Source organism: Neophocaena asiaeorientalis, unplaced genomic scaffold (genome assembly GCF_003031525.2).
Source record: "Neophocaena asiaeorientalis asiaeorientalis breed wild unplaced genomic scaffold, Neophocaena_asiaeorientalis_V1.1 scaffold150, whole genome shotgun sequence".
Lineage (NCBI taxonomy): Eukaryota > Metazoa > Chordata > Mammalia > Artiodactyla > Phocoenidae > Neophocaena > Neophocaena asiaeorientalis.
The window spans coordinates 6,172,145-6,195,972 of record NW_020176571.1 but is presented as its reverse complement, the minus strand read 5'-3'; the positions used below and the strand labels follow the sequence as shown (position 1 = coordinate 6,195,972).

The 23,828-nt window shown below is 49.6% G+C and overlaps 2 protein-coding genes and 1 pseudogene across 7 annotated transcripts; 1 reads left to right on the top strand and 2 right to left on the bottom strand.

Moving 5' to 3' along the window:
- Window positions 1-1,647: 1,647 nt before the first annotated feature.
- LOC112391831 (thioredoxin-dependent peroxide reductase, mitochondrial pseudogene) lies at window positions 1,648-2,419 on the bottom strand (annotated as a pseudogene).
- Window positions 2,420-17,361: 14,942 nt separating this feature from the next.
- On the top strand, window positions 17,362-19,991 carry SPSB2 (splA/ryanodine receptor domain and SOCS box containing 2). Of its 6 annotated transcripts, none has more exons than XR_003001573.1 (3): window positions 17,362-17,497; window positions 17,936-19,512; window positions 19,619-19,761. XR_003001573.1 is itself a non-coding variant. In XM_024733347.1 (3 exons), exons 1-3 carry the CDS (start codon window positions 17,387-17,389, stop codon window positions 19,744-19,746), a joined length of 798 nt encoding a protein of 265 aa, XP_024589115.1. In that variant the 5' UTR covers window positions 17,362-17,386; the 3' UTR covers window positions 19,747-19,991. The 6 variants fall into 6 exon arrangements, 5 of the variants coding, with proteins under 5 accessions (XP_024589115.1, XP_024589111.1, XP_024589113.1 ...); XM_024733347.1 differs by having other exon boundaries at window positions 17,936-18,494; window positions 19,619-19,991; XM_024733343.1 differs by having other exon boundaries at window positions 17,936-18,686; window positions 19,619-19,991.
- Window positions 19,992-20,080: 89 nt separating this feature from the next.
- Window positions 20,081-23,752, bottom strand: TPI1 (triosephosphate isomerase 1). Its single transcript, XM_024733342.1, has 7 exons — window positions 23,527-23,752; window positions 22,274-22,397; window positions 22,086-22,170; window positions 21,879-22,011; window positions 21,506-21,591; window positions 20,828-20,915; window positions 20,081-20,697 (listed from the first exon to the last, which is right to left on the bottom strand). The coding sequence occupies exons 1-7, from the start codon at window positions 23,750-23,752 to the stop codon at window positions 20,579-20,581; spliced, it is 861 nt and encodes a 286-aa protein (XP_024589110.1). The 3' UTR covers window positions 20,081-20,578.
- Window positions 23,753-23,828: the final 76 nt, after the last annotated feature.

The following is a 23,828-nucleotide window of genomic DNA, read 5'->3' as shown; positions in this document are numbered from 1 at the left end:
AATGCCGGAACATAAGTAGAAAGCCGCCTATGATACAGAAAATATCATGAAGCTATCATATCACCGCTGAACTGCCTGTCTCCAGACTTATTTTATATAAAGAGAAAAACTGGTTAAGCCTCTGGGTTTGGGGGATCTATGTTGTAGCCAAATGCAATTCTTAGTTGATTATAACAAATTATCTCAAAACTTAGTAGCTTAAAACATTTATTATCTCAGTTTCTGTGAATCAGGAATCTAAAAGTATCTTAGCTTGGGCTACAGTTATCTGATGGACTGACTGGGCCTGGAGATGGTTCAGTGACATGGCTGTTAGCAGGACTGTTCCCTGCCATATGGGCTTCTCCACAGGACTGCTTGAGTGTCCTCACAATTAGGCAGCTGGCTTCCCCCAGGAGAGAAGGAGACCATGGTGGAAGCCACTGTGCCTTTTAGTCACACAGATCACTTCCACTTTATTCTATTTTTAGCAGCTAGTCACTAAGTGCAGCCCACACTTAAGTAGAGGGAAAATAGGCTCCACCTCTTGAAGAGAAGAGTATCAAAGAATTCGTGGGCGTGGGTTTTTTCGTTGTTTGTTTTGGTTTGTTTGGTTTTTTTTTTTGGCCGCACGAAGCGCAGCCTGCGGAAACTTCGTTGCCCGACCAGGGATCAAACCCAGGCCCCTGGCAGTGGAAACGTGGAGTACTAACCACTGGACCGCCAGGGAATTCCTGGTGGGCATGTATGAAAACCACCACACATATACATTAACTTTTTTTTTTTGTATTTTAAAATGTTTATTTTTTTACATTGAACACTTCAGGAAATAAAATTCAAAATGCAATCCCTAGATTCAATAATTATCCTTTATAATTATGCCCAATAAATATTAGAAATGTATGTAGGCACTAAGTCAGCTAACAAAATAAGTAAAATAATTATATAAAGTATAAATCTCAGGACTGGGGGACATGCATGGTCAATTAAGTCACTTGGCCACTGTAGGTGGTTTTTTAAAAAACATGATTCACATCTGCTTCAATCACGTACACATTCATTGCAAGTGTTTTTTGGGGTTTTTTTTCCTGGCCGCACTGCATGGGATGTGGGATCTTAGTTCCCTGACCAGGGATCGAACCCACGTCCCCTGCATTGCGAGCACAGAGTCTTAACCACTGGACCACCAGGGAAGTCCTGCAAGTGTTAAATTAGACCATTGATGCTAACAACTTAAAACTATGATCTTAAAAGAAAAATCAGTTTAATACAAAGAAACTCAAGAAGAAAATTTCAGGACCCTTGATCAGAAGTTTTGATGCCTGTCACACTACTCTAGTGTACACAAAGGTTCAAGTAAGGCTGATAAAGAAGAGTTGTTTCCTTTTCCCTTTGAAGACATATCCAAGAAATAGGGGAACTGCACATTCTATAGCAACTAGCCATCTGTCCATACACTGCTAATAAAGGACTCCTTACGTTAGTAACTAACCACATTTTAAAAGCCTTGGCCAATGTTACAAAAACAAAACATTTAGAGTAATATTTACGCATACAAGCATAATTGTTTTTTTGCCTTCTATAAATAATAATCTTTGAAATGCTAAAAGTGAGTTCCAGCTGTTGTTTTTTTCTGGTGTGGGAAGCTGCAGGTGCACCTGGGATGGTCTACTGATCTACCTTCTCAAAATATTCTTTGGAAGCAGTCGGATAGGGCTTGATTGTAGGAGAATCTGGTGTCCAGTTGGCGGGGCAGACTTCTCCATGGGTTTGTAAAAATTGGAATGCCTTCACCAAGCGGAGGGTCTCTTCCACTCTTCGGCCCACTGGGAGATCATTGACACTCAAATCCTTGATGACTCCGTTGGGGTCAATTATGAAGAGACCTAGTAGTGCGAGGCCGGGACCTTCTAACAGCACACCATAGTCTCGGGAAATCTGTTTAGTCAAATCTGACAAGAGCGTGATTTGCATGTGGCCCAAACCGCCATTCTTCCTTGGTGTTTATCCAGGCCAGGTGGGTGAAGTGGGAATCCACTGACACTGCAACAACTTCACAGTTCACATCGTGAAATTCATTGGCTTTGTCACTGAAAGCAATAATTTCTGTAGGACACACAAAGATGAAATCCAAAGGATAGAAGAAGAGCACTAAATATTTCCCCTTAAAGTCATCAAGGCTTATTTCTTTGAACTCTCCATTGACAACAGCTGTACCCTTAAAATAGGGCGCATGCTGGGTGACGGCAGGGGCATGGCATGAGGAACTGGTGCTAAAGGCGAATTTTGCTTGAGCAGAGCCAGACCACAGTGCATTTGTCAAGCACGTTCTTCGAGAAGCAGCAGGCCTCAGGGCTGCAGAGGCAGAAATGCCCCAAGGAATGGCACTCACTTGTCGGACAAGCGAAGTCCGGAGCAACCTTCCCACCACGGCCGCCATCTTCAGGGTCTACATTAACTTTTTGTCTTTTATAAATACTGAAAATGTTTTCCTAGTTTGTCTTTTCACTTTGTTTATAGAGTGTTGCCTTAAAGAAATGATTAATCCCACCCTTACCTACTGATTTGAAACGCCATTTTATATATATATATATATATATATATATATATATATATATATATATATATATATATATATATATATATATATATATATATATATATATATATATATATATATATATATATATATATATATATATATATATATATATATATATATATATATATATATATATATATATATATATATATATATATATATATATATATATATATATATATATATATATATATATATATATATATATATATATATATATATATATATATATATATATATATATATATATATATATATATATATATATATATATATATATATATATATATATATATATATATATATATATATATATATATATGGATGTATAATGATTCATTGACGGTGGAAGAATCTGGGGTAAGGAGCGGGGGTGGAGAGGAAAGTTCAACAGGACTCAGCAACTGGATGGACATAGCGTATGGAGAAGAGGACTATACCCAAGGTTTGCCTGAATCTAGTGTTCCTGGGGAAATAGTACTGGCAAGGAAAGGAACAGAAAGGTTTGGTCTTGAAGCTTTGGCAGATGATCGATTTCTTTGGGACTTACTGAGGTTGAAATGGTAGTGGGACATCCACTACCATGGACATGGAGATGTCCATTAGACCACTGGAAACAGGGAGCTAGAGCTGAGCTTCAAGGTTGGCTGGTCCTTCCGCTCCACCATGTCCTCCAGGACTGCAGTTTGCCGTACTGTACTGCCTTCCCCTATGGCTGAGTCTTCCCGTTGTCATGTGATGGATGCAGAGAGCAATCTGAGACCCAGGTGAAACCATTCACATTCAGCCAGAGAGAGCTTCTTCCTGCTGCTTTCTCATAATGATCTCGGAGGTCGAGATCCGAGGTCATAATAATCTCGCTGACAGCGGGCAGCGATCCTGAAGAGAGATCTTAGTTCCCAGCCCAGGAATTGAACCTGAGTAGCCTGGATGAAAACCAGGAATCCTAACCACTAGACCACTAGGGGCTAGAGGCCAGAAGCAAAGTGGCCCCTGCTCTTTCCCCCGTTGAAAGCACGAATGTTTCAAGGAGACAAAAACTGTAAAAACAGGTACAAAGTTTATTATTAGAGACATAGCACAATGTATGGGAGGAGTTTGTTTATTTAAGTCAGAAGCTAGGCAGAAATACACACCCAGAGAGGAGTGTGGGAGTCCTGAATGAGGAGCACCGTAAAGAGGTGATTTAAATCACTTATATAGGACAGTCCTTCCGGGTCTTTGTTTACATTGGGCCAATTATCTCCTTTCTTTTTTCACACCTGACTGGTCCCAGGACACTCCCCAGCATATATGCGCCCCCAACATGCGTGTGCAAATTTTTGCTAAGGTGGATGCCACCACAGAGGCCTGTGGGTGCATGTCCACACTTATTACGGGGTGGGGGCCCCCTCCCTTTTTGACCCCCAAGGAGCCTTCCTGCACATGTGCAGACAGGGAAGTCTTCCTTGACCTCAGGAGTGAGTGCCTTATCTCTTTACTTTAGCAGAGCTGAGCTTCTGCCACTAGCTTTGTCCTTGGAATGTCTGGGTGAGAACAAAGCTTCAGTTTTACTCCACTTGACAAACCCCAGCTGTCCAGCCCAGGGGCCCATCTATCTCCTATCTCGGGCAGAGCAAGGAACCTTCTTTTCCAGCATACTCCACTACCCTTGGGTTCAGTTTAATGTGAGATGATAAATGAGATGATCCTTATAAGATGTCCTTTAATACCATTTGGTCAGAGTTTCTGTGACTCAGTGGAAAGCATCTCGACATACCTGTCCTTGCAAAATCAGTGATAGATACTCAGAAGACTTTTTTTTTTTTTTTTTTTTTTTTTTTCTTCCCCTTTTTTTTTTTTTTTTTTTTTTTTTTGGCTCTCACCGTGCAGCTTGTGGGATCTTAGTTTCCAGACCAGGGATCGAACCTGGGCCCTTGGCAGTAAAACCACTGAGTCCTAACCACTGGATCACCAGGGAATTCCCTAGGAAGCCTTTCTTTGTATCTCTATCAGCCATAATTTGCAGCACGTCAACAAAAGGAGTGTGTGTGTGTGCGTGCATTTGTCACATTCAAATTATACTCTAAAAACGAAATAACATCGATAGCAGTGATATGCAGGTAGATGTTTAACAGCAGGCTCTCCAGAGAGAGCAAAAGGCCCTCCTTTTTAGCATATACTGATTTTTCTGTTGTAAATTCCCATCACGGCTGATTGCAAGCTGGCAACTCACAATGTCATGTTTCCACCATACAGATACAATAGAGATAAATATTGGGTTGGCCAGAAAAACCCGAATGAATTTTTGGCCAACCCAATAATTTCAGTTTTGTTAAGGGCTGAATTGTGTACCCCCCAGGTTCATAAGTTGAAGCCCTAACCCCCAGTACCTCAGAATGTACCTGTACTGGGGATAGGACCTTAAAAGAAATAATTAAGTTAAAATGAGGCCACTAGTGTGGGCCCAAATCCAAGCTGACTGGTGTCAGTATAAGAAGAGGAAATTTAGGAATGCCCTGGAGGTCCAGTGGTTGGAACTCCATGCTTTCACTGCTAAGGGCCCGGGTTCAGTCCCTGGTTGAGGAGCTAAGATCCTGTGGGCCGAGAGGCGTGGTCAAAAAAAAAAAAGAGGAAATTCGGACACAGAGGTGCATGCACACAGATAAAAATATGGTGTGAGGGCACAGACGAAGGCAGCCACCTTCAAGCGAAAGACAGAGGCCTCTGTCAAAACCAAACCTGTTGACATCTTGCTCTTGGATTGCCTCCAGAACAGAATAAATAGCATTTTTGTTATGGCAGTCCTAGCAAACTAATACAAAAAGGTAGTAAAATAATTAGAAAGTGATGAGTTTTGAGTACTTTTAAACTTTTGTTTTTAATATAATTTATTTAAATTATATTTGTACAATTTAATTTTTTAATTATTTTTTTAAAAATGTATTTATTTATTTTTGGCTACGTTGGGTCTTCTTTGCTGTGTGCGGGCTTTCTCTAGTTGCAGCGAACCGGGGCTACTCTTCGTTGCGGTGCGCGGGCTTCTCATTGCAGTGGCTTCTCTTGTTGCGGAGCACAGGCTCTAGGCGCAGGGGCTTCAATAGTTGTGGCACGAGGGCTCAGTCATTGTGAGGCATGGGCTTAGTTGCTCCGCGGCATGTGGGATCTTCCCAGACCAGGGATAGAACCTGTGTCCCCTGCATTAGCAGGCGGATTCTTTACCCACTGTGCCACCAGGGAAGTCCCCGATTTTATTTTTTTTTAATGGGTGCATTTAATAACCGGCTCACAGAATTCATGAAAAATTAACAAACAGCTCTCACAAGCCTGTTCAAGCCAGCTCCAGTTCATTGCATATTTCAATGAGTCTCAAATTTCTATTTCTAACCAAGAACACTTTTCTCAGTCCAAGGCTTATATAGTTCACCTCCTCCTCAATTTATATAACTGAGATCTCAAAATTAAAATATACAAATTCCATATCTTTTCCTCTAACTCTGCTTTTCTTCAGTGCTCCCCATATCACCATTCAGATGTTCAAACCAGAAACCTTGCATCATCTAGCCGTTTTTTTCTCCCTCAATGACATTTTCCCCCAATAGCTCCTATTGAATCTATCACCAACGTGATCCATCCCACTCCAAATATATCTTGGCGACTAAGAAACATATTCACAACCTAAAAGTTGAGAGTTATGTTTTATTCCGTGGACATACTAAGGACTTCAATCCCGGGAGGCAGCATCTCAAGTAACCCCGAGAAAAGTGGTCTGAGGAGGTAGGGTGGGAACTAGGACATACTGGAGTTTTGCAACAAAGGGCAAGTAGTAGTGACAGGGATAGAATAGGATAGTTATACAGGTAGCTGTAGAAGTCCCAGTAGGGGACTATAGATAGGGAAACCTAGGAAACTTTGCAAGACCATTGTAAGTTAAAGATCCCTCAAGAAAGCTATTGGAACATCGTGGAAGGAAACAGGCTTGCTTAACTATAAAGCCATAAACAAAAGCACGAGATATGTCCCAGGGCATTAGGTGGAAGAAAAATGTCACCACCCTTCTACTGATTTGAATAAACGCTATGATATTCCTAGTTTGACCTCATAGGGTCACTCTCTTGCCTGATACGAAGGAGGAACTAGGGATGTAAGCCTCCTGTCTACTCCAAGAAGGTGGTCTTTTCCCCTCCCTCTTTCCTTTGACTATAAAATTGTACCCCACTTAATCCTCAGGGCAGAGCTCCCTCGCCTGCCTGCTTGCATCTCTTACAAGCATCCTGTATTAATAAACCTACATCTTGCCTATCACTTTGTCTCTCGCTGAATTCCTTCTGCGCTGAGACACAAAGAACCTGAGCTTCAGTAAGTCCAGACCCCAGGTGAGTGATTCTAATTAAAAGACCGGGGGTTCAAGTCCCAGTCTGGGTTTAGACTGGGTTCGAGTCCCGGTATGGGGGTTCAAGTCCAAATCTGAGGCGCACGGTTTCAGCAGGAAAAAAAAAAAGATTCCTGTTAATAAAAGAAAACTATACATCTCAAGTTAAGGAATTTAGCGCTTTTCTGTGTCTGGGAAGATGCAAGAGTCTGAGCTCACCGAAATCATTCCTTTGATATGCACCTCAGCTATCTGGGGCCTGTATCCTGTGTTTTCACATCCTGAGTTTCCTCAGGTTCACCGTGGGGAGTGGCTGCAGTCTGAGGGCTGCTAGGTGGCAGGTATTCTTTGTTTCCTTCCTGAGTTCCCTCAGGGCTCACCAGCTCACCACTGGAGGGCTGCAATTGGTGATGACTGTGACATCCTTCGTTTCCTGATATGTCAGGCCATGTTTTATTTCTCAGTCTTGATTCCATCTACTTCTATTCCATCTTCTGTGACACCTCTCTGGCCCAAACTATTATCATCACTCCCTGGAACTAGTACAGTAGCCTCGTAAATCGTCTTCCTGATTCCACACTCTCTCATCCAGCCATCTTTCAAGAGCAGTCATAGTAAGCCTTTTCAAATGTAAAGAGAAGCCTCCGGCTTTTCCTATCGCCCTTAGGATAAAATGGTTACTCATCACCCTAGACCAGAAGCAAAGCCTGAAACCAAGCAGGACCCTGTGGGGCCCTCCCTGGTACAAATCCTTTCTGTGTCCCCAGTTTCTTATTTGTAGAAAACAGGCTTCATTCACAAACTTCCCTGAGTTCCAAAGGGCAGGTTCAAACAGTTGCTAATCAGGGAAGGGAGGGAATGCAGAAAAAAGGGAGAGCAGTGAAGAAATAGTGCAACCTTGGAGCAGGGTCCTGGTTCCTCCCCAGCGAATATACATAATAATACCTTTGAGGCTTCCCTGATGGCGCAGTGGTTAAGAATCCGCCTGCAGGGGACACAGACACGGGTTCGATCCCTGGTCCGGGAAGATCCCACGTGCCATGGAGCAACTAAGCCCGTGCGCCACAACTACTGGGCCTGTGCTCTAGAGCCCACAAGCCACAACTACTGAAGCCTGCAGTCCTAGAGCCCGTGCTCCGCAACGAGAGAAGCCACCGCAATGAGAAGCCTGCGCACCGCAACAAAGAGTAGCCCCCGCTCGCTACAACTAGAGAAAGCCCGTGCACGGAAACGAAGACCCAAATGCAGCAAAAAATAAATTAATTAATTTAAAAAATAATAATACCTTTGAGCTCTTCTGCAGGAACTAAGGCCCCCACCCAGGTGGAGGATGGCACCGCCCTGTTACCTCACCACCAACCAATCAGAAGAAAGTCACACCCTGTAGCCTCACCCCAAATTTTGCCTATAAAAATTTCTCCCCCAAACCATCAGGAAGTTCTGGCCACCTGTTCTCCTTGCTTGGCCCTGCAATAAACCTTTCTTTGCTCCAAACTCCAACATTTTGGTGTGTTTGGCCTCACCATGCATTGGGTACGTGAACTTGTGTTCTGTAGCAAGCCCAGCAAGGTCTGTCATGACCTTTGCTATTGAGCTCCAGCCACACTTGGGTCACAGGGCCAGCTCTGAAACCGTGCAACCCAGATTGGGACTTGAACCCACGGGTTTTTAATTGAGATCACACACCTGGTCTCAGGACTTAATGAAGCTCAGGTTCTTGATGTCTCATGGCAGGAAGAATTCAGTGAGAGACAAAGTAATAGGTAAGAAGTGGACTTATCTAGAGAGAAACACACTCCACAGACAGAGTGTGGAAGGCAAGAGGCCCTGAAATATGGGGGTGGTTAGTTTTTATGGACTGGGTAATTTCACAGGCTAATGAGTGGGAGGATTATTCCAACTATTTCGGGGGGAAAGGGTGGGGATTTCCAGGAATTGGGCCACTGCCCACTTTTTGGCCTTTTATGGTTAGCCTCAGAACTGTCATGGCGCTGTTGGGTGTGTCATTTAGCATGCTAATATATTACAATGAGCGTATAATGAGGCTCAAGGTCCACTGGAAGTCGAAACTTCTGCCATCTTGGACCTGGTTGGTTCTAACCAGTTTTTGTAATGTCCTATGGCTACATCTTTCTTTTAAAGGTTGTGCCCTGCCTCCTTCCCTCCTGTTTCAGTTCCTTCTCCCACCTAACTCCCTCCTTCTTGTGGCTTTCACTTATATTCTTTTCTTTTGTGTGGAACTCTTAACTAACACCTTGATACTGAACCAAACTTGGATCTGCTTGCCCATGCACAGTAAAGCCAATCTAATGACACGACACCGGGTTGTGGTGAAGGAAAATGCAGTGTTTATTGCAGGGCTGCAAGAGAGTAGCCCAGGGCAGCTGGTGCTTAAAACACTCAAACTTCCCATGGGTTTCAGCAAAGCAATTTTAAAGGCCAGGTGAGGGAGGGGGAGTCCCAGTGTATGTGATCGGCTCGTGCACAGTTTTCTGAATGGTGAGGTAACAGGCCCGTGTCACAGGGGTTAACATTATCAATCCTTAGGCACCAGTAGGCTATGTGCTCATGGCCATCAAGCAGTTAATTTCTTCCACTTGGTGGTGGTTCTAGCATCTATGAAACAACTCAGGAAATGTGCATCAGATACTATCATCTAGGTACTTTGGAGAGGAGCTATAAAACAGAGGCTATGTGGGCGGGGTCTGTCCCAAGAAGGCCCATAGGGTCCTGCTCGGTTACATCCTGAGGTCTTCTAGGCCTTCTCAGAAAGGCCATTCTTCTTTTCTTTTTCTTTAATTAACTTATTTATTTATTTTTGGCTGCGTTGGTTCTTTGTTGCTGTGTGCGGGCTTTCTCTAGTTGCGGCGAGCGGGCGCTACTCTTTGTTGGGATGCACGGGCTTCTCATTGCGATGACTTCTCTTGTTGCAGAGCATGGGCTCTAGGCACGCAGGCTCCAGTAGTTGTGGCTCGCGGACTCAACAGTTGTGGCTCGAGGTCTCTAGAGCGCAGGCTCAGTAGTTGTGGCGCACAGGCTTAGCTGCTCCACGGCATGTGGGATCTTCCTGGACCAGGGCTCGAACCTGTGTCCCCTGCATTGGCAGGTGGATTCTTAACCACTGCTCCACCAGAGAAGTCCAGAAATGCCATTCTTAACCATAATCTAAATTAGGATTCCCTCTTACCGGGCCCCGTTTTTCCTTGATGGCAGCAAACACAATTTGTCTTTATACCTGAATTTGTGGATCGAGTTTGTTCCTTTCCAAATGTCATCAAGTACTTCTATGTCAGATTCTTCTAACTCCAACAGACCTTCAGTTTTGCTCTGCATCCCTACCGCCCAGGCCCAGTGCATGCCACATAGTAAGTGCTCAATAAATACTTGCAGAATGAGTATTAAATGTGATTTTTAAAAGTAATTAAGAACTTCCTGCCCTCAATTTGGATTTGCTGTATAGATGAAATGCCTTTAGCTCCTCCCTCCACTTTGTGATTCACTAATGAGTGAACAAAGGACAAGCCAGGGAGCTAGCCCCACTTAGGATTCACTAGAAGGAAATGAAGGCCCTCAAGGATATAAAGGTGGAGAAAAACTAGAAAAAGTTAAGTCAGTCTTTTAAAAATTAGCAATGATAAACAAAGGGGCATTCGATTTGGCAAGTAAGACTTTTGATGACTGATTGATCTAGGCTTGCAGAGTTTAAGAAGGAGTGGGTTTTGTAGGCGTGCCCCTTTCCCCTGCAGTTTCTAGAATAACCTGGGTGTCTCCTACTTCCGGCCTCGCTCTCCTCCCAGGTGAACACAAATACTGTCTCCTGTGGAGGGTCCCTAGACAGAACTACACTGACCGTGGGAAGAGGAGAGAGATGGGGAAGTAAGGACGGTTTTTTGAGTGATGGAGGAAGGAAGCCCTTCAAACGTAGATAAACGCCATCAGCCTCTATTAGCAGATCTGCTGAAGCACTAGCTCCTTCTACTCTCCCGTGGAACCCGGAGCTACAGCCGCCCCTCAGCAGCCCTCACTTCCGCCCTGGGGCCTTTGTTCCGGCGCAGAATGTTCCAGACGCAAACGCCAGCGCCGGAAGGAGGTGGGCGGGGGCGGGAGCTTGCAGGCCCAAGGCGGCCCTCTGCGGCGGGCGGGGCTGGCGGGGCGGGGCGGAGACCGCGTCACCGCTGCGGCCGCTGGGAGGCGCGCGAGCCACTCGGGCGGCCCGCCTGCCGCGCCTGCGCACGTAACCGCGCACGTGACCGCCACCGCGGGGAGTCAGCGTGTCCCGCCTCTCGCTGCGCCGCGGTTACGTAGCCGGCGTCCGGGCGGTAACGCGGGTGTCACGTCTGCTTTAGGGCGCGTTTCCTGCAGTCGCCATTTCGTCCCCGCCCGGGGATTTGGCGCAGTGGCTTCTCATTTTTTGAGTCCCGTTGCTGCCGTTTACCAGCTCTAGTCACGGAGAAGTCGTTTAACCTTTCGGAGTCTCGCTTTGTGAATCTGTAAACATTGGGCCGTCTTCGTTGTGGTGATTAAATGAGATGTGGTGGGGTTTCATCATAGGCACCCTTAACGTGAGCCCAACGATTCTCAGATTAAATAGGGCGGAAGGTCTCCAGCCACCGTTCCACGCGAGCGGGAGGAGGCGGGAGACTGAACTCTGCTCTCAGCCGGTTCTCAGCCTCTCATCGTGTGTTTCTTGGGAGGCTGACTGGGTTCTAGTGTTTTGCTTTTTAAGTTGGATTCCAGTGTTTTAAGATGCCTCTTTTCCGCAAACACGACCCACCTGAAGGCAGTCTAACCATTTCACCTGGCGCCCAGCCAAAGAAACATACCCCTTCCCATGCTGGAAGAAAACTGAGCTTACTTAAGGAGGGGCAGTGTGTCCATCTCCAACGTGGAGCATGAGTATGATCTCAAGAAATCACATGTGGGTCTTCCCTGCTGGTGCAGTGGTTAAGAATCCACCTGCCAATGCTGGGGACACGGTTTCAAGCCCTGGTCCAGGTAGATCCCCCCACATCTTCCTGGGCGGAGCAACTAAGCCTGTGCGCCACAACTACTGAGCCTGCCCTGTAGAGCCTGTGAGCCACAACTACTGAGCCGGCGAGCCACAACTACTGAAGCCTGCGCACCTAGAGCCTGTGCTCCGCAACAAGAGAAGCCACCGCAGTCAGATAACCGTGCACCACAGTGAAGAGTAGCCCCCTCGCCGCTACTAGAGAAAGCCAGTGTGGGGCAGCCATAAATAAAATGTATTTATTTATTTATTTTTTTTTTTGCGGTACGCGGACCTCTCACTGTTGTGGTCTCTCCCGTTGAGGAGCACAGGCTCTGGACACGCAGGCTCAGCAGCCATGGCTCACGGGCCCAGCCACTCCGCGGCATGTGGGATCTTCCCGGACCGGGGCATGAACCCGTGTCCCCTGCATCGGCAGGCGGACTCTCAACCACTACGCCACCAGGGAAGCCCTAAAATTTATTTTTTAAAAAATCACATGTGCAATCAAGATTCAACAGATTTCGTGAAGCCAGGTCATCAAGTTCTGTAACTGTTAAAGTGACAGCAAAGTACATGTGATAAATCTCTAAAAGCACTAAACTTATTCCTGGAAGAAATGAAGCAGAAGTATGTGCCTCACAATGGCCATACATGGCAGAAAAGGAAAGAGAAAAGCTCTTGGTCTCAAGTCACAGTTCACACCGCCTGCCAGAGAAGACAGCCTTGGGATGGAAGGATTTCAAAACCAGCCAAGGATGGCATAACAGTTTTAAAAACCAAAAACGTTCAAACTGTTGAGGCTGTATCAGTGGAGGAACAGGAAGCAAAAGCCACCCAGAGCTACTAAACAGAAGTATTAGGCAAAGGGCTAGCTTCCAGAATATAATGAGGCTGGTATCTTCTGATGGGGAAATGCCCAATTGCCATTAAAGTTCCAAACTAGAAACACAAGGCCCTGGTTTGATAGCAACTAATGACCTTGTGACCACCTCTCTCTTCTTCTCTCCTGGTGGCAGTGTAGCACTCTGTAAAGCCAGAGAGTTCTACAGAGGTACAAATCCCAGTGCCCCCGCTGCCCCCATTTGTTTTTTTGTTTGTTTTTTGCTGTGCTCTAGCAATCAAATGCAAAGTCCTGGGTGGCTGCAGCACTTTGCCTGACTCTGTTTTGCAGTTTACATTCTAGAAGCCAAGTAGGATCTCAGAGAGAAAAGCCTTGGCTTTGTTGCTGCTCACGGGCGGCAGTACCACTCTGAGGTACCACACACTTTATGAGTGTGCTCATAAAGGCTTTGAAGTCTTCTTCCCTCTAAGGTCACCCCTATCCTTCATTCCGCTGATTAAGCATGAGTTGCTGTTTCAAAGGCACATGCATGAGGCTGAGATTCCTCCTTGACTCCCAGAGCCAACTGAATGCTAACCCTGATCTTAATGTGGTCATGAGTTGGAAGAGTTGAACGTGCTCCAGTATTGCCAGTTGCATCCTTTATATTAAGCAGGCATGGAAACAACCAAGCCTCAAACAGTCCTTGCTTGTTGGGAAGAATGTGTTTAGTATTTTAAGGGTTTTTTGTTTTTTTTTTTTAAAAATACATTTGCTTATTTTTGGCTGCGTTGGGTCTTCGTTGCTGCGCGCGGGCTTTCTCTAGTTGCGGCGAGCGGGGCTACTGTTTGTTGTGGTGCGCCGGCTTCTCATTGCGGTGCCTTCTCGTTGCGGAGTACGGGCTTTTGGCGCGCGGGCTTCAGTAGTTGTGGCGCACGGGCTTACTTGCTCCGCGGCATGTGGAGTCTTCCCGCACCAGGGCTCGAACCCGTGTTCCCTGCATTAGCAGGCGGATTCCTAACCACTGGGCCACCAGGGAAGTCCTGTAAGGGTTTTCTATTGACAAAGAAGTGAAACTCACTGTTTGGCCTAACAAGTGGATCATTATGGCTTTGTGGAAGAAATGAAAGAACTTGAGAGCCACAGAGAAACACTAATAAAAAGCTGAGGAGCTGATGAAGTCATCCCCAGAAGATAAAGATAGGAAGAACAGGAAGAGAAGAACAGTTCAAATCTTCATAAACTTGTTGAAGTGTTCCATGCTGTAAATACCTGAATGATTTAATTTCTGAATAAAATCCCTCCATGGAGAGAAACCTGAAAATTACATTTGGTTAAATCTATGCATTGTAATTCCTTGTAACCCGGCAATTCTGCACAGTAAGTACGCACCCAACAAAAATGAGTACCTAGGTCCATCAAAAGGATCTGCAATACTGTACATCTCTATAATAGCTGAAAATGGAAACAACTCACATGTCCATCAACAGTAGAATAGGTAAACTGTGGTATATCCATACAACGGAATACTGTAAAATGATGGAAGTAATGAGCTACCTTTTCATGCAACAACATGGATGTAAAAGTTAAAGTTACTCGTAGCATTGTGGAACATCTGAGCTATTACCAACAAATGTTTGAGCAGTTCAAGATTCGGTGGCGACAATTGGTGAAGAAACGTTTTAAACCACCAGCAGCTGAGCAGCTGCAACTTCTCAAGCTGAACTGGAGCTGGCCGTGGATTAGGCTTGGTATCTGACCCCCAAGACATGAAGTCTTTATTTTTGTTGTCACACTGGCAAGAATATCCAGGTTGGGTGGATGACAAGTGTTCAGGTTCTTTTTTTTTTTTTTTTTTTTGCCACACCTTGCAGCACGTGGAACCTTAGTTCCTGGATCAGGGATTGAACCCGTTCCCCCTGCAGTGGAAGCGTGGAGTCTTAACCACTGGACTGCCAGGGAAGTCCCCACATCCTTCTTTTTAATATGCTTTCTTCTTTCTCTTTAATTAAAACAATGTAAAATGTTATTCTGTACATCATCATATGTGTACTGCCATCTATTGTATTTTACCTGAAACTTACATATGCTGTACCTAATAGATGGGGTAAGTAAGGTATTTTCAAGGGTAATTTTAACTCTGAGACAAATCTGTCACCTTACCTCTGCCGACTCTCTATCCCCTAAAAATGTGAAGCGTGTAGCACAGTGCCTGACACACAGGAGGTACCAGTTCAGCACCTTCAGCCTGGACACCCACTTTCCACAATCCACACGCACTCTCTCACTAAAATTGCCGATGATCCAAAAAATCATGTAGGTAATCCAACCTGAATTGTCTGCTGTGCTGTGTCCTTCTTGACCCTCTCCTCACTCTACACATTCTCTCCAGGGCTCCTCTTGTTCTCATAGTTCAGCTCCTGGCTAAAGGCTGATACACCTCCCAAATTTATATCTCCAGTCCAGGCCTCTCACTGCCCGTCCAGCCCTGCCATTTTCTTTTTCTTTTCCAGACCTGCCACTGTCAAGCGTGTTCTGGATGGTTCCATTGGGTTGTTTCTCAGGCACCTCAAGAACACGTCCTAAAGTGAACTCACCATCTCTCTCTCCCACCCTCCTGCCCCTGCCCCCATCGGCTCCTCTTTCTGTCATCTCCATCTTCTCGTGGCACCACCTTCCAAAAAAGTCTTCCAGTCTAGAAAACGTCCCTTTCTCTCTCTCCTTTCCCTGGCCTCAGCATCTAATCAGTCACCAGGTCTTGCAGTTTCATCAGTGTTTCTTGAATTCTTTTCATCCTTATTTTGACTGCCCTATTCCAGGCTCTCAACACGTCACCTGGGCCACTCCAACTGCTGCCGGGATGCTTTTTCTAAAAGAAGTTTCTAACCATGTTCCTCTCCCGCCTCTCTCCTACGTGGCTCCCCCATTACCCATCTGTCCTACAGGGTAACATTTGCATTCTTAACTTGGCCTGCAAGCCCTCCTGATCTCACACTGACTTCCCTAGGCTTGCATCTCACGCTGCAGGAGCCCTGAAATCTTCCAACTTCCCAAAACCCAGCTTCTGTTTTATTTTCATGTTGACCTCTCAGTCTGAACGTCTTATTCATGCAGCAACTCTAATCCAACCTCCAGTCCTGCAAAACCATCTCTCAGGCAAATTCCTTGTCATTCTTAAAGGTTCAGCCCAGGGACTTTCCTGGTGGTCCAGTGGGTAAGACTTCGTGCTCCCAATACAGGGGGCCTAGGTTCGATCCCTGGTGGCGGAACTAGATCCCGCATGCATGCCGCAACTAAGAAGTCCACATGCCGCAACTAAGAAGTCCACATGCCGCAACTAAGAAGTCCACATGCCGCAACTAAGAAGTCCACATGCCGCAACTAAGAAGTCCACATGCCGCAACTAAGATCCAGTGTGCCACAACTAAGACCCCAGGCAGCCTAAATAAATGAAAAATAAATACTAAAGAAAAAAAAAGATTCAACCCAGTGTCATCTCCTCCAGGACACTTTCCTTTCTGAACTGCTTGATCTCTGGTTAGGAGTCCCATCATTTTTACTCCTATAGTACTTTCTGGATATCCAGAATTTTATCTACCGCACGATAAACTGTTTCATAAATGTCCTTGTAACTTCCTTGAAGATTCCCTGCTTAATCCTCAGTGCTCAGCACAAATGATTAAATTTGAACCAGAAACTAAGTGCTTTACATGTATATAACCTCACTGAATCCTCACTAGAGCCTACGCAGTAGATACCAATAGTATCTCCATTTTACAGAGGGAGAAACAGGCATGAGGAGGTTAATAAATTTGCCCAAGGACCCCCGCATACGGGCCTTCAGGTGTTCACACCCAGTCAGCCTGGTTCCACAGCTGACATCATTTACCACTAATATTAGATTGCCTCTCTATGAAGTGGGCACTTAGTAAATGTTAAGAAACAGGAATAGCTATGCTTAGTGAGTACAAACTATCTAGCAGACTCTGTGCTAAGTGCTTCCCCTGGATTATCTCAACTCCACAACAACCCTGTGAGGTAAGTACCATCATTATTCCCATTTTACGTAAGAGAAAACAGGTTTAGAGAAATCTGGCAACCTCTCCAAGGTCAGAGAACTAATTAGTGGTATAGCTTCACTCACAACCAAGGTCTTATCCACACACTCTACCAGATGAGGCTGACAGCTCAGGAATGGATTGACGGGTAGGAGGAAGGCTAGAACAGCACGCAGACCCATGACGCCTACCGTTCAGAGCCAGAAACTCAAGAGTTCAGAACCTCAGGCACAGAGCAGGCTGACTCACAACCCGAGTCAGAAAAAGATCAGCCCAGTGACAGTGACCCAGAATCACCAGGACTCGGAAATAGATGTCACCACAATGGAAGCCCTTCCTTGACCTCCTGTCCCATATCCCTAGGGGCTCAGGAGCTGCTGGCCCAGGAAGCTCAAAGTTCTTGACGGTGGAGAACAGACCTCCAAAGCGATGATACCATGAAAGGGTTAACTCCGAGCCTGGGCGGCCAGGGGCGGACGCCATAGAAGCCGGGTAAGATTTAAGCGCCCGGCCCGCCTCCTCGCGGGGGCGGGGCCTCGGGGCGAGGAGCGGCCTGGGACTGTGACCGGAGGTTTACCGCCCGGGAATGGGCTCTACGCGCTACGTGCCCCAGCGGCCCAGGCCGGAGCCGAGTGTTAACCGCCACCCGAGGGGCCCCGCAGGGGCGCGGTCTCGGGGCGGGGCGCGACCTGAGACGGTGACAAGAGAGTTAACTGCCCGGAGGGGCCGTGGGGGCGGGGCCGTGGGGCGGGGCGAGGCCTGGGGGAGGTGCTGGCGGCGGAAGAGGGCGGCGGGCTGCGCCTGGCGCGCTTCGGCCGCTTTAGGCTGGGCTGCTCCGGAGAGCCGGCGACCTCCCGGCACGGGAAGCCCTGCGAGGTTCGAGGGCGGTGACAGGGGTGCGGGGCGCGCGAGGGGGAAGGTCCCTCGACAGGCCGAAAGGCGGCGAACTCGCGAGTCTCGAGAGACCGGGACAGGTGGGTGAGGGCAAGGTAATGATGGGCCTGGGAGCTTTGGGGGAGCAAAGAGGGAGGAGCGGGGCGGTGAGCAAACCTGGGGAAAGGATGGGGCGCCTGGGTGAGGAGTCCCCTCCAGGATCCCTCGCGTCACACACTCTTCTCTCCCAACTCCTCTCTAGGTCGATCCCGACCGGGAGCTCGACTTTCAGAAGAGAGACGCCCCAGCAAGCCTCTTTAGGGGAGTTCTCCAGCTCCTCACCTCCATGGGCCAGACAGCCTCGGCAGCGGGCGGCGGCAGCAGCACCCACACCCCGCAGGCCCTGTACCCTGACCTGTCTTGTCCAGAGGGCTTGGAGGAGCTGCTCTCGGCTCCCCCTCCTGACCTGGGGGCCCAACGGCGCCACGGCTGGAACCCCAAGGACTGCTCAGAGAACATCGAGGTCACGGAAGGGGGGTTGTGCTTTGAACGGCGGCCCGTGGCCCAGAGCACTGATGGGGCCCGGGGTAAGAGGGGCTACTCGAGGGGCTTGCACGCCTGGGAGATCAGCTGGCCCCGGGAGCAGAGGGGCACCCACGCTGTGGTGGGCGTGGCCACGGCCCTCGCGCCGCTGCAGGCTGACCACTATGCGGCGCTGCTGGGCAGCAACAGCGAGTCGTGGGGCTGGGACCTTGGGCGCGGGAAGCTGTACCATCAGAGCAAGGGGCCCGAGGCCCCCCGGTATCCAGCCGGACCTCAGGGTGAGCAGCTGGAGGTGCCGGAGAGGCTGCTGGTGGTTCTGGATATGGAGGAGGGAACTCTGGGCTACGCTATTGGGGGCACCTACTTGGGGCCGGCCTTCCGCGGACTGAAGGGCAGGACCCTTTATCCAGCAGTAAGCGCTGTCTGGGGCCAGTGCCAGGTCCGCATCAGCTACCTGGGCGAAAGGAGAGGTGAGGCCTGGGGCACGTGTGGGGAGAGTAAGTTCTGTCACTGGGGTCTGTGGTTTTGGGTTGGAAGCTCAACGCCTTACAAGAGCAGAGGGAACTGGCCTTCATCTGACCCGTCTCCTACCTCTATTCAGTGCCAGGAATGGCTAAGAGTCTTCACAGCTGTTACCTAACTCAATCTTCCTAACAGCCATAGAGGTAAAAGTAAGGCTTGGGAAAGCAACTTGCTAGTGAGAGGTGAACCCTCAGAATGAAGTGAAGCACTGTGGGGATTAGGGCTTCACAGGAGAGATCAGCCCCTGGAGCCAGAGGTGCAAAGGGTTAGATTTGTCCTGGGCTAGGTGTACAAGTCCCAGAGGAAGAGGACTGGTGGTGCCAGGCGCCTGGAGTGTGTACCCGGCTCACTGGGCTCTGACTCTGACACATACCTACTTCCTTCCTCAGTCAAACCCCAGGAAGGAGCCGTTGAGGTCCAGGCACCTGGAAGAGCAGTGAAGGAGGCAGGGCCTTGGGGCTGAGCGGACTTAAATGTTCTGCAGTTGCCAAGTCTGCAGCAGAAGGTGGCCGCCTCTCCCCTGTAGCCCATGGGAGCTGTTGTAGAGTGGAGGAGGGCCACCCTTCCTTTCACCTCCTCAGCCCCAGCTCTGGGGCCTCTCTGGATTCAAAGCCTGGGCCAGCTCCACGGTCACAGCCGCCTCGGCCTGTTGCTTAGAGGGCCTTACTTAGAGCTTCACCCCAACCCCGACCGGGGACGTGTGAGATCCATGATGCGTCCACCACAAGAGCAGATGCAGAACTTCAGAGCACCTTAGACCTCCCCTGAACCGAGGTGGGAGCAGACTTGCAGCAGGAAAACGGAAGGGACTCTGGGCGGGTTTGATGATGTCTGGCTGGTGGCTGCACCCGTACTTACTTTCCCTCATTCTCTCTCCCAGCTGAGCCACACTCCCTTCTGCACCTGAGCCGCCTGTGTGTGCGCCACGCCCTGGGGGATACGCGGCTAGGCCACGTTTCTGCTCTGCCCTTGCCCCCCGCCATGAAGCGCTACCTGCTCTACCGGTGACCCCTGTGATACCACAGATTGCGCTGGGGCCTTGACCCACCCCTCGGGGGGAGGCAGCACTGCTGGTCTAGACCAGCTGCCTGAAGCCGGTGAGGCTGGGTCTCACCCCACCCCAAGCTCTGGGGAGCACCACAGCCCCAGGGCCACCCAGAGGGTGGAAGGGAGGGAGCTGTTACTCAAGGCTGGGGCAGCCTGGTACACAAGACATTTCTGCAAGTAAAAGTTGGAAGAGATGTGCTGCTGTAGAAACCTGTTTGTGGGTTTTTTTGTTTGTTTTTGCACAAGGGTCCCGTGGCTGCCTCAAAAGGGAAAAAGATGATCTGGACAAGTTCAGTGAAGGACACACCCCAAGGCTTAGTGCCAGGTGTTTATTTCCCGCACACGCGGGACTGCTCACAGACATAACACACACAGGCATCGGCACCGTGGGAAGGGGCAGCAGCCCGGCCTCAGCAGAGGACAGGACTTTCTCTCAGCCCCTGATCTCATGGCATGAGATGGGACAGGACGGGTTCTTGCTCCTGCCTTCACTGGGGACTGAGGGGACCCATAAGCAAACACCCCTCCCACCTCTCAGCCAAGCTAAAGCCACCTTGGTGACAGGTTGAGTTCCAACTGATACAGTAAGTGGAAACAGGAGTGGCCTGGTCCCAACCATTACAGGGTAGGGTGTAAACGGCAAAGGAAGAGGTACATTTTGGATTAGGCCACAAGAGGCAGCAGGTGACACCATCAGAAGCGCGTGTGAAGGTTGGGGGGGCAGTACAGTTACTGGGCTTCTGAGCTACCTAGTCCCTGTCTCAGCAGGAAGGGTAGCAGAGACAGGCAGGGCTTATTGTTTGGCATTGATGATGTCCACGAATTCAGGCTTGAGGGAAGCGCCCCCCACAAGGAAGCCATCCACGTCAGGCTGGCTTGCCAGCTCCTTGCAGGTTGCTCCAGTCACAGAACCTGGGAAGGGAGAAGAGAGGGGGAGAGGTCAGGGATGGGAGGGGGTACTCCAGCCCTACCTCCACGTTGAAGAAGGACTCAATCGGGTTCTCAGCCCACTCCACCCCCGGCTGGAAGCAAACCCACTTACCCCCATAAATTATGCGGGTGCTCTGAGCCACTGCATCAGAGATGTTGGACTTAAGCCATCCCCGGAGCTTTTCGTGTACTTCCTGGGCCTAGAACAAGAAGCTAGACTAAGACTTTCACTCAAAGGGGCAAAAAACGTGGGCACCAGTGGAGACAGGCAGTGTGGTTTTGGGACAAGAACCCTAGGATCTGAGATAGAACACCAGGGCTTCGATCCCACCCAGGTCCTGGAATGGATGTCCTTTGACATGTCACTCTCTTTTCTCCTTTTATTTTCATTTATTTATTTATTTATTTTTAACACCTTTATTGGAGTATAATTGCTTTAAAATGGTGTGTTGGTTTCTGCTTTATAACAAAGTGAATCAGCTATATGTATACATATATCCCCGTATCTCCTCCCTCTTGCGTCTCCCTCCCACCCTCCCTATCCCACCCCTCTAGGTGGTCACAAAGCACCGAGCTGATCTCCCTGTGCTATGCGGCTGCTTCCCACTAGCTGTCTATTTTACATTTGGTAGTATATATAAGTCCATGCCACTCTCTCACTTCGTCCCAGCTTACCCTTCCCCCTCCCCTCTCCTGTCTTTTAAATGAGGGGTTGGCCCAGGTGGTCTCTGTGACTGTCCAGTTCTACCAAGGCAGGGGAGATGAGGGTAGGGCTCCTGGGCTTGGTTACCTGTTGAGGTGTCGCAGTCTTGCCAGTACCAATGGCCCACACAGGCTCATAGGCCAGGACAACCTTGCCCCAGTCCTTCACATTATCTGTGGGACAGAGATCACAGGTGGAAGGGTGAACAGGAAGGAGATAGCCAGCTGTTTCCCTAGGGAATGAGTGACGGTGGCCTACTGACCCCTGGCGGCCGTTAAAGGAACTCCAGGTGGCATCTATACCATGGGGCAGGAGCAGAAGCGATAAGGATACAAGGGTTCTCACCCTCCCGTTTCCTGCATCAGCGTGGGGAATCAAGTCAGGCTGCAGGGCATATGACCCCACCCTCTGTGCCTCCGTAGCCCTGGCTAGGCTCAAAGGTCCCTTTCTCCAGAGATACCTGCGATGACCTTGGTTTGCTCGAAAACGACCTTCTCAGTGATGCCAGCCTCCCTCTCATCTAGCTTCTCCCCAATGCAGGCGATTACTCCAAGTCCCTCTGCCAGGGCGTGAGCCACCTTCTGCCCAATCAGCTGTTGAGGAACAGACTTGGTGAGACATCTGTCTTGAGATAAGCCATCTCTTATCTCCTCTCCTGGTTACTAACCTCATCTGACTCCCCAAAGACGTGCCTTCTCTCCGAGTGCCCCAGGACCACCCACGTGGCTCCACAGTCTTTGATCATGCCAGGGCTAAAGGAAGAGAACAAGCCACGGTTCAGCAGGGAGCCCACCCTGTCGCTTTCCCCTTCATGAGAATAATGAGGGCTGCGTCCACCACCCACCCACATGTCACCTGATCTCCCCCGTAAAGGCCCCGTTAGCCACTTTGTAGCAGTTCTGCGCAGCCACTGCAATCTTGTGATCTAGCTTCTGCCGGGCGAAGTCAATGTAGGCGGTGGGGGGTGCGCAAACCACCTCTGAGGATAAGACGGTGACAGAGGGGATGAGGTCACAGGAAGCCTTCATTCCCCAGACCCCATCCAGTGCTCGGGAGCCCCCTAGCCTTCACCACTTTCTTAGTTCTGCTTTTGCCCTTTTTCACACCAGCACGATAATCTCTGTCCACTCTGCAGCTCAGGCTGGGCCTGGACCCAACTCTTTGAGCCTTCCAGGTACCCCTGAGAGGCGATGGCCCTTGCCCTGCCCTCTGCTCTTTTAACAGCTGTGGCTCCGATTTCCCCAGGCTATTCTGGGCCTGGGCACCTCCTAGACTCAGCATTCTCTGAGGGCCGACCCCGCCTCCCTTCTAAAATAGCCCATCCCCACCTTCGGAACCGGGCCAGGCAAGGGTTTTTTAGCAAAAGCAGAAGGGGCCAACTCCTGGGGTTTGTACTGGCGTCTTTGGGGGTAATAAACGAGAAGGGGATGCCTCTTGATAAGACCCGGGGTTCTGTGCCTTAGGTGCGTGGGAGGGGAAGGGCTGAGGACTGCACTCTGCCGAGGGTGGCAGCGAGTCGACTGGCTCATAGAGGCCTTGCGCTTTCCCGTTTCCAGGCTGGAGAAAGCGGTAGGATCGCTCTTCACTCCCAAATGGCTCAGCCCCTTCCGCGTAAGGCAGGAGTCATGCAGGCCGCCGAGGGGAAAGGGTCAGAGCTGTAGCTCAGGAGGCCAAAGCCACTCGGCCGCCCAGGCAAGGCGCGGGGAGGAGTCTCGGGCTACGTGCGGCGGCGCACGAAGCCCGCGCCTAGGGGGCAACTTAAGCCCGTACTCAGCCTCCTACCACACACACCGGGCTGCCGCCGGCCTCTCCCTATCGCCCGCAGGGGCTGGGCTCCGCTTCCATCCCCCGCTCTCGGCGGGTGCAGCCCCCGTCCGCGCCCCGGGGCAACCATCCTCCCGACGACCCACAGCCGGAGGGCACCGTGAGATGCGGCCCCGCCTTTCCGCGTCGACACACCCCGGGTCCTGCGGCCGCGGGGCGAAGGCCCGGACCCCGACAGCCCTGGTCCCCAGCCGTACACGACCACGCGGACACCGGCTAAGAGAACTCGAGAGGGCGCCGCCACGCCGGCCCTCCCACCCCGGCCCTCCCTGGCCAAGGCTCACCGGTGTCGGCCGGCACCTTGGCCGCGTTCAGAGTGTTGATGAGCTCCCCCAGATTGTTCTTCCGCCCGTTCATCTTCCAGTTCCCCCCCACGAAGAACTTCCTGGAAGGCGCCATTGCGCTGAAACCGGCACACTGAAGGTCACGAGCAGCGCGCAGTTGTGGCCACTGGACGCTTATATAGAGCGTGGAGAGGCAGAACTCCGCCCCCACCGCGTCCTCTGCCATGACTGGCCCGGCCCGAGGAAGCCCTGCCCCAGGCCCCGCCCCCCGCCCGCCCAGGCCCTGCCCCCGGCCCCGCCCG

Bases quoted from the DNA above. Each gene is read 5' to 3' on its own strand.
- SPSB2 (XM_024733343.1), top strand. From the start codon at position 17,387: ATGGGCTCTACGCGCTACGTGCCCCAGCGGCCCAGGCCGGAGCCGAGT. The intron at 17,498-17,935 runs GTGACAAGAGAG...ACTCCTCTCTAG, and splicing joins GCGGGGCGCGACCTGAGACG to GTCGATCCCGACCGGGAGCT. The intron at 18,687-19,618 runs GTGAGGCCTGGG...TCTCTCTCCCAG, and splicing joins CTACCTGGGCGAAAGGAGAG to CTGAGCCACACTCCCTTCTG.
- TPI1 (XM_024733342.1), bottom strand. From the start codon at position 23,752: ATGGCAGAGGACGCGGTGGGGGCGGAGTTCTGCCTCTCCACGCTCTAT. The intron at 22,012-22,085 runs GTTAGTAACCAG...GTTCCTCAACAG, and splicing joins TCTTTGGGGAGTCAGATGAG to CTGATTGGGCAGAAGGTGGC. The intron at 20,916-21,505 runs GTAACCAAGCCC...TTCTTGTTCTAG, and splicing joins AGACTGCGACACCTCAACAG to GCCCAGGAAGTACACGAAAA.